The 8897-nt window shown below is 53.1% G+C and overlaps 1 protein-coding gene across 1 annotated transcript in view; it reads right to left on the reverse strand.

Moving 5' to 3' along the window:
• Positions 1-8897, reverse strand: part of LOC124020474 (protein PHTF2-like) — a 73662-nt gene that overhangs the window by 20874 nt on the left and 43891 nt on the right. The window contains exon 7 of the mRNA XM_046335720.1: positions 6709-6877. Within this exon, the coding sequence (XP_046191676.1) occupies positions 6709-6877 (169 nt within the window). The remainder of the gene's footprint in view (positions 1-6708; positions 6878-8897) is intronic.

The following is an 8897-nucleotide window of genomic DNA, read 5'->3' on the forward strand; positions in this document are numbered from 1 at the left end:
TGGTCTACTACATCAGATGGTTGGGTGTCTACTACATCAGGTATGGTTGGTTCACTGTGTCTACTACATCAGGTATGGTTGTGTCTACTACATCAGGTATGGTTGGTTCACTGACAGAGGTGTCTACTACATCAGGTATGGTTGGTTCACTGGCAGAGGTGTGTACTACATCAGGTATGGTTGGTTCACTGGTAGAGGTGTCTACTACATCAGGTATGGTTGGTTCATTGACTAATATCCAGCTGCCAGGGCGACTAATATTGATACTAATGGGGTAGATTGGACTGTGTTCTCACAATATACAATAACTGGAGATATGATTAGTATTGGATTTACTGAGATTAGACTTGGAGAGCCATCCTCATCATCAACGACAGCGTGAAGATAGAGAGATCTGCTTGAATGGTTCATCTACTCCTACCAGAAGAGGATTTACTGAGATTAGACTTGGAGAGCCATCCTCATCATCATCAACGTGAAGATAAAGAGATCTGCTTGAATGGTTCATCTACTCCTACCAGAAGAGGATTTACTGAGATTAGACTTGGAGAGCCATCCTCATCATCATCAACGTGAAGATAGAGAGATCTGCTTGAATGGTTCATCTACTCCTACCAGAAGAGGATTTACTGAGATTAGACTTGGAGAGCCATCCTCATCATCAACGACAACGTGAAGATAGAGAGATCTGCTTGAATGGTTCATCTACTCCTACCAGAAGAGGATTTACTGAGATTAGACTTGGAGAGCCATCCTCATCATCATCAACGTGAAGATAGAGAGATCTGCTTGAATGGTTCATCTACTCCTACCAGAAGAGGATTTACTGAGATTAGACTTGGAGAGCCATCCTCATCATCAACGACAACGTGAAGATAGAGAGATCTGCTTGAATGGTTCATCTACTCCTACCAGAAGAGGATTTACTGAGATTAGACTTGGAGAGCCATCATCATCCTCATCATCAACGACAGCGTGAAGATAGAGAGATCTGCTTGAATGGTTCATCTACTCCTACCAGAAGAGGATTTACTGAGATTAGACTTGGAGAGCCATCCTCATCATCATCAACGACAACGTGAAGATAGAGAGATCTGCTTGTATGGTTCATCTACTCCTACCAGAAGAGGATTTACTGAGATTAGACTTGGAGAGCCATCATCATCCTCATCATCAACGACAGCGTGAAGATAGAGAGATCTGCGTGTATGGTTCATCTACTCCTACCAGAAGAGGATTTACTGAGATTAGACTTGGAGAGCCATCATCATCCTCATCATCAACGACAGCGTGAAGATAGAGAGATCTGCTTGTATGGTTCATCTACTCCTACCAGAAGAGGATTTACTGAGATTAGATTTGGAGAGCCATCATCATCCTCATCATCAACGACAGCGTGAAGATAGAGAGATCTGCTTGTATGGTTCATCTACTCCTACCAGAAGAGGATTTACTGAGATTAGACTTGGAGAGCCATCATCATTCTCATCATCAACGACAGCGTGAAGATAGAGAGATCTGCTTGTATGGTTCATCTACTCCTACCAGAAGAGGACGGTAGCAACTGGCTGACTGACAGCTCAGCTAACAGCCCGTTTAGATCAGGCTGTTTGGACACGTTTCCCGAGGTGAGAGTCTCCAGTCACCACGTTTTACACAATGTGTATATATATATATAATATAATAGCAGCTAGCAGATCCACTCAGACACTGACAGTCAACCATGTGGTGTGGACGAGGAGGAGTTCATTCAGGTCAGTCAGGGTCATGGAGGGGTGACTTTTGGTTTCGAGAGAAAACACAGATTTGAGGTCAAATGGAGGAGAGGAAGCAGAAAGTCGTCTGGTGGTTGATTCCTGACCACATCATCTGAGTGAGTGAACACCTCTGTACTGTGAGATGAACACCTCTGTACTGAGATGACTGTGAGATGAGGACGAACACCTCTGTACTGTGAGATGAGGAGTGAACACCTCTGTACTGTGAGATGAGGACGAACACCTCTGTACTGTGAGATGAGGACGAACACCTCTGTACTGTGAGATGAGGACGAACACTAACATCTGGAGTCTGAGAACACCTCTGTACTGTGAGATGAGGACGAACACTAACATCCACTTCATTCCCAGACTGTGTGGCACGGATACATTTTCTTCCAGAAGGCTGAAAATGGTCAGTACTGTGCAAGCCAAAGGTAGTGGGTTTTGGGAATAGCTATTGTGGCAATACAGCCTGGCATCTTGCCAAGAGATGTAGAAAAAGCTAATGGCGTTATGCAGCCTGGTCCCAGATCTGTTTGTGGCATCTTACCAAGAGCACCAGCAGATCTAGAAAAAGCCTAATGGCGTTATGCAGCCTGGCACAAAGCTGCTACCCTCTGGCAGGAAATCACAGCCTTTAAAACATCTACAATGGGACAGGAAGTGTATGTGGGCGCAGTTTCCTGATCACATGATCAGAAGACCGTGGGGGAACCATGATTCAACACACACAGTCGGATGGAACCCCCCCACTCTGACCAGTGTCTGGGGAACTGACCTGTAGAGTGTGTCAGACAGAGGCCTTTTAAAACAGTAGCCAAGTCATTCAGGTTTATCTCAGAGCAGGAAACACATCAAACACTAAAACAACACAGAGGTGGATACATTATCTACACTTTAACCCCCTTTACCCAATCTCTCTCCCCTTCTTCCTCCCTCTCTCTCCCCTTCTTCCTCCCTCTCCTCTTCTCTCTCCCTCCTCATCCCTCTCTCTCCCCTTCTTCCTCCCTCTCCTCTTCTCTCTCCCTCCTCATCCCTCTCTCTCCCCTTCTTCCTCCCTCTCTCTCTTCTTCTTCCTCCCTCCCTCTCTCTTCTCTCTCCCTCCCTCTCCTCTTCTCTCTCCCTCCTCATCCCTCTCTCTCCCCTTCTTCCTCCCTCTCCTCTTCTCTCTCCCCTTCTTCCTCCCTCTCCTCTTCTCTCTCCCTCCTCATCCCTCTCTCTCCCCTTCTTCTCTCCTCTTCTCTCTCCCTCCTCATCCCTCTCTCCCCTTCTTCCTCCCTCTCCTCTTCTCTCTCCTCCTCATCCCTCTCTCTCCCCTTCTCCTCATCCCTCTCTCTCTCCCCTTCTTCCTCCCTCTCCTCTTCTCTCTCCCTCCTCATCCCTCTCTCTCCCCTTCTTCCTCCCTCTCCTCTTCTCTCTCCCTCCTCATCCCTCTCTCTCCCCTTCTTCCTCCCTCCCTCTTCTCTCCCCTTCTTCCTCCCTCTCCTCTTCTCTCTCCCTCCTCATCCCTCTCTCCCCTTCTTCCTCCCTCTCCTCTTCTCTCTCCCTCCTCATCCCTCTCTCTCCCCTTCTTCCTCCCTCTCCTCTTCTCTCTCCCTCCTCATCCCTCTCTCTCCCCTTCTTCCTCCCTCTCCTCTTCTCTCTCCCCCTCCTCATCCCTCTCTCTCCCTCCTCATCTTCCTCCCTCTCCCTTCTCTCTCTCTCTCCTCTTCTCTCTCTCTCATCTTCCTCCTCCTCTCCCCTTCTTCTCTCCCTCCTCATCCCTCTCTCTCCCCTTCTTCCTCCCTCTCTCTCTCTCTCTCTCCCTCCTCATCCCTCTCTCTCCCCTTCCTCCTCATCCCTCTTCTCTCTCCCTCCTCATCCCTCTCTCTCCCCCTCCTCCCTCTCTCCCTTCTCCTCTCCCCCTCTCCCCTTCCTCCTCTCCTCCCTCTCTCCCCTCTCTCCCTCCTCATCCCTCTCTCTCCCTCCTCCCTCCTCTCTCTCTCCCCTTCTTCCTCCCTCTCCTCTTCTCTCTCCCTCTCTCCCTCTCTCTCCTCATCCCTCTCTCTCCTTCCCTCTCCTCTTCTCTCTCTCCCTCCTCATCCCTCTCTCTCCCCTTCTTCCTCCCTCTCCTCTTCTCTCTCCCTCCTCATCCCTCTCTCTCCCTCCTCATCCTTCTCTCTCCCCTTCTTCCTCCCTCTCTCTCCTTCTCTCTCCCCTCTTCCTCCCTCTCCTCCTTCTCTCTCCCCTTCTTCCTCCCTCTCCTCTCTCTCTCTCCCTCCTCCTCCTCTCTCTTCTCCTCTCCCTTCTTCCTCCCTCTCCTCTCTTCTCTCTCCCTCCTCATCCCTCTCTCTCCCCTTCTTCCTCCCTCTCCTCTTCTCTCTCCCTCCTCATCCCTCTCCTCCCTCCTCATCCTTCTCTCTCCCCTTCTTCCTCCCTCTCCTCTTCTCTCTCCCTCCTCTCCCTCCCTCTCTCCCCTTCTTCCTCCCTCTCCTCTTCTCTCTCCCCTTCTTCCTCTCCTCTCTCCTCCTCTCTCTCCCTCCTCATCCCTCTCTCTCCCCTTCTTCCTCCCTCTCCTCTTCTCTCTCCCTCCTCATCCCTCTCTCTCCCCTTCTTCCTCCCTCTCCTCTTCTCTCTCCCTCCTCATCCCTCTCTCTCCCCTTCTTCCTCCCTCCCTCTCCTCTTCTCTCTCCCTCCCTCTCCTCTTCTCTCTCCCTCCCTCCCCCTCTCTCCCCTTCTTCCTCCCTCTCCTCTTCTCTCTCCCTCCTCATCCCTCTCTCCCCTTCTTCCTCCCTCTCCTCTTCTCTCTCCCTCCTCATCCCTCTCTCTCCCCTTCTTCCTCCCTCTCCTCTTCTCTCTCCCTCTCTCTCCCCTTCTTCCTCCCTCTCCTCTTCTCTCTCCCTCCTCATCCCTCTCTCTCCCCTTCTTCCTCCCTCTCCTCTTCTCTCCCTTTCTTCCTCCCTCTCTCTCCCCTTCTTCCTCCCTCTCTCTCCCCTTCTTCCTCCCTCTCTCTCCCCTTCCTCCTCTCCCCTTCTCCTCCCTCTCCTCTCTCTCCCTCCTCATCCCTCTCTCTCCCCTTCTTCCTCCCTCTCCTCTTCTCTCTCCCTCATCCCTCTCTCTCCCCTCTTCCTCCCTCTTCTCTCCCCTTCTTCCTCCCTCCCTCATCCCTCTCTCCCTCTTCCTCTCTCCCCTTCTTCCTCCCTCTCTCTCCCTTCTTCCTCCCTCTCTCCCCTTCCTCCTCTCCCTCTCTCTCCCCTTCTCCTCCCTCTCCTCTCTCTCCCTCCTCTCCCTCTCTCCCCTTCTTCCTCCCTCCTCTTCTCTCTCCCTCCTCATCCCTCTCTCCCCTTCTTCCTCCCTCCCTCCCTCTCCTCTTCTCTCTCCCTCTCTCTCCCCTTCTTCCTCCCTCTCCTCTTCTCTCTCCCTCCTCATCCCTCTCTCTCCCCTTCTTCCTCCCTCTCCTCTTCTCTCCCTTTCTTCCTCCCTCTCTCTCCCCTTCTTCCTCCCTCTCCTCTTCTCTCTCCCTCCTCATCCCCTCTCTCCCCTTCTTCCTCCCTCTCCTCTTCTCTCTCCCTCATCCTCTCTCTCTCCCCTTCTTCCCTCTCTCTCGCCCCTTCTTCCTCCCTCTCCCTCCTCTTCTCTCTCCCTCCCTCTCCTCTTCTCTCTCCCTCCCTCCCTCTCTCTCCCCTTCTTCCTCCCTCTCCTCTTCTCTCTCCCTCCTCATCCCTCTCTCTCCCCTTCTTCCTCCCTCTCCTCTTCTCTCTCCCTCCTCATCCCTCTCTCCCCTTCTTCCTCCCTCTCCTCTTCTCTCTCCCTCCTCATCCCTCTCTCTCCCCTTCTTCCTCCCTCTCCTCTTCTCTCTCCCTCCTCCTCTCCCTCCCTCTCCCTCCTTCCTCCTCCCTCCTCATCCCATCCCTCTCTCTCCCTTCTTCCTCCCTCTCCTCTTCTCTCTCCCTCCTCATCCCTCTCTCTCCCCTTCTTCCTCCCTCTCCTCTTCTCTCTCCCTCCTCATCCCTCTCTCTCCCCTTCTTCCTCCCTCCTCATCCCTCTCTCTCCCCTTCCTCCCTCTCCTCTTCTCTCTCCCTCCTCATCCCTCTCTCTCCCCTTCTTCCTCCCTCTCCTCTTCTCTCTCCCTCCTCATCCCTCTCTCTCCCCTTCTTCCTCCCTCCTCATCCCTCTCTCTCTCATCCCTCCTCTCTCCCTCTTCTTCTCCCTCCTCATCCCTCTCTCTCCCCTTCCTCCCTCTCCTCTTCTCTCTCCCTCCTCATCCCCCTCTCTCCCCCTTCTTCCTCCCTCTCCTCTTCTCTCTCCCTCCTCATCCCTCTCTCTCCCCTTCTTCCTCCTCCTCATCCCTCTCTCTCCCCTTCCTCCCTCTCTCTCCCTCTCTCCTCCCCTTCTTCCTCCCTCCTCATCCCTCTCTCTCCCCCTTCCTCCCTCTCCTCTTCTCTCTCCCTCCTCATCCCTCTCTCTCCCCTTCTTCCTCCCTCTCTCTTCTCTCTCCCTCCTCATCCCTCTCTCTCCCCTTCTTCCTCCCTCTCCTCTTCTCTCTCCCTCCTCATCCCTCTCTCTCCCCTTCTTCCTCCCTCTCTTCTCTCTCCCTCCTCATCCCTCTCTCTCCCCTTCTTCCTCCCTCTCTCTTCTCTCTCCCTCCTCATCCCTCTCTCTCCCCTTCTTCCTCCCTCCTCCCTCTCCTCCTCATCTCTCTCCCCTTCTTCCTCCCTCTCTTCTCTCTCCCTCCTCATCCCTCTCTCTCCCCTTCTTCCTCCCTCTCCTCTCTCTCCCTCCTCTCTCTCCTCCTCATCCCTCTCTCTCCCCTTCTTCCTCCCCCTCTTCTCTCTCCCTCCTCATCCCCCTCTCCCTCCCCTTCTTCCTCCCTCTCTTCTCTCTCCCTCCTCATCCCTCTCTCTCCCCTTCTTCCTCCATCTCCTCTTCTCTCTCCCTCCCTCCATCCATCCCCAGCCCTTCTCCCCACCTTCTTCTCTTGCCAGAGCTGCTGCTGCTGGTGGGTTTGGGGGTGCGTGTGGAGACGATCTGGCAGTGCACTGTCCCCAGTAACAGCATCAGCCATATCGCCCCAAACACCTCTGTGGTCGGGATACTGTGGGGCTGGGGAATGGTGAAGAATAACGCTGCAGCAGCCACTGGAGAGAGAGAGAGAGAGAGCAAGGGTGAGAGAGAGGGAGAGACAGAGACAGAGACAGAGACAGAGACAGAGACAGAGACAGAGACAGAGAGAGAGAGAGAGAGAGAGAGAGAGAGCGAGAGAGAGAGAGAGCAAGGGTGAGAGAGAGGGAGAGAGACCGAGAGAGAGGCAGAGACAGAGACAGAGACAGAGACAGAGAGAGGGAGAGAGCAAGGGTGAGAGAGAGGGAGAGAGAGAGAGAGAGAGAGAGAGAGACAGAGACAGAGACAGAGACAGAGACAGAGAGACAGAGAGACAGAGAGAGAGAGAGACAGAGAGAGACAGAGAGAGACAGAGAGAGACAGAGAGAGACAGAGAGAGACAGAGAGAGACAGAGAGAGACAGAGAGAGACAGAGACAGAGACAGAGACAGAGACAGAGACAGAGAGAGAGAGAGAGAGAGAGAGAGAGAGAGAGAGAGACAGAGAGACAGAGAGAGAGACAGAGAGAGATGGGAAATGTTATGCGCTCCATGTATGTGGGATATTCTCCATTTTCTACTGGACTTCCTGTCAATAGTTTATATTAAAACTTTAGCCAGGTTGAGAAGGAGAGGTGAAAAGGAGGGATGAGAGGGATGGATGAGGGCGTTATAATACAACTGGTCCCCTTGGCTGCTCACTAACTAGCTCATAGTACCACACATAGTGAGACAAAGAGGTATTGAGAGAGGGGCCATTTGTTTTGATGTACTCAAGGTCAATATGTAAAAAGGAGGGGTAGGGGAGTGGTCTATCCTGTCAACACGCACACACACACACACGAGGGTTCATGAGTTTGGAGAGGCTCAGAAATAGCTCTCCTGTAATTTATTCAGAAGGCAGAGGAATAAAGACAGACCCTGTTCTGTTCCTCTCTTTGTGTGTGTGTGTGTGTCTATCTAACACACAGTGCCAGGTTGAGGGATGGGAATTTCCCCATGACCAACCACAGCCAGAGAAAGGTAAGGTACTCATGGTCTACACAAGCAGAGACCAACAACACACTGAACTAATGGTGGAGAAGGAATACGGGTGAGACTTAAGCCTTCCACATGTTTGGTTCGACTGGAGCCTAGCTGAACTGGACTGGAGCCTAGCTGAACTGGACTGGAGCCTAGCTGAACTGGACTGGAGCCTAGCTGAACTGGACTGGAGCCTAGCTGAACTGGACTGGAGCCTAGCTGAACTGGACTGGAGCCTAGCTGAACTGGACTGGAGCCTAGCTGAACTGGACTGGAGCCTAGCTGAACTGGACTGGAGCCTAGCTGAACTGGACTGGAGCCTAGCTGAACTGGACTGGAGCCTCGCTGAACTGGACTGGAGCCTCGCTGAACTGGACTGGAGCCTCGCTGAACTGGACTGGAGCCTCGCTGAACTGGACTGGAGCCTCGCTGAACTGGACTGGAGCCTAGCTGAACTGGACTGGAGCCTAGCTGAACTGGACTGGAGCCTAGCTGAACTGGACTGGAGCCTAGCTGAACTGGACTGGAGCCTAGCTGAACTGGACTGGAGCCTAGCTGAACTGGACTGGAGCCTAGCTGAACTGGACTGGAGCCTAGCTGAACTGGACTGGAGCCTAGCTGAACTGGACTGGAGCCTAGCTGAACTGGACTGGAGCCTAGCTGAACTGGACTGGAGCCTAGCTGAACTGGACTGGAGCCTAGCTGAACTGGACTGGAGCCTAGCTGAACTGGACTGGAGCCTAGCTGAACTGGACTGGAGCCTAGCTGAACTGGACTGGAGCCTAGCTGAACTGGACTGGAGCCTAGCTGAACTGGGCTGGAGCCTAGCTGAACTGGGCTGGAGCCTAGCTGAACTGGACTGGAGCCTCGCTGAACTGGACTGGAGCCTCGCTGAACTGGGCTGGAGCCTAGCTGAACTGGACTGGAGCAGACGAAGGGGCTACTGACTTTGGGCTAGTGGGCTAGCGACTTTGGGCTAGCGACTTTGGGCTAGCGACTTTGGGCTTGCCTTGAGAAGAAATGTGTGCACAAACAA

The sequence above is a fragment of the Oncorhynchus gorbuscha genome, unplaced genomic scaffold (assembly GCF_021184085.1).
Source record: "Oncorhynchus gorbuscha isolate QuinsamMale2020 ecotype Even-year unplaced genomic scaffold, OgorEven_v1.0 Un_scaffold_828, whole genome shotgun sequence".
NCBI lineage: Eukaryota > Metazoa > Chordata > Actinopteri > Salmoniformes > Salmonidae > Oncorhynchus > Oncorhynchus gorbuscha.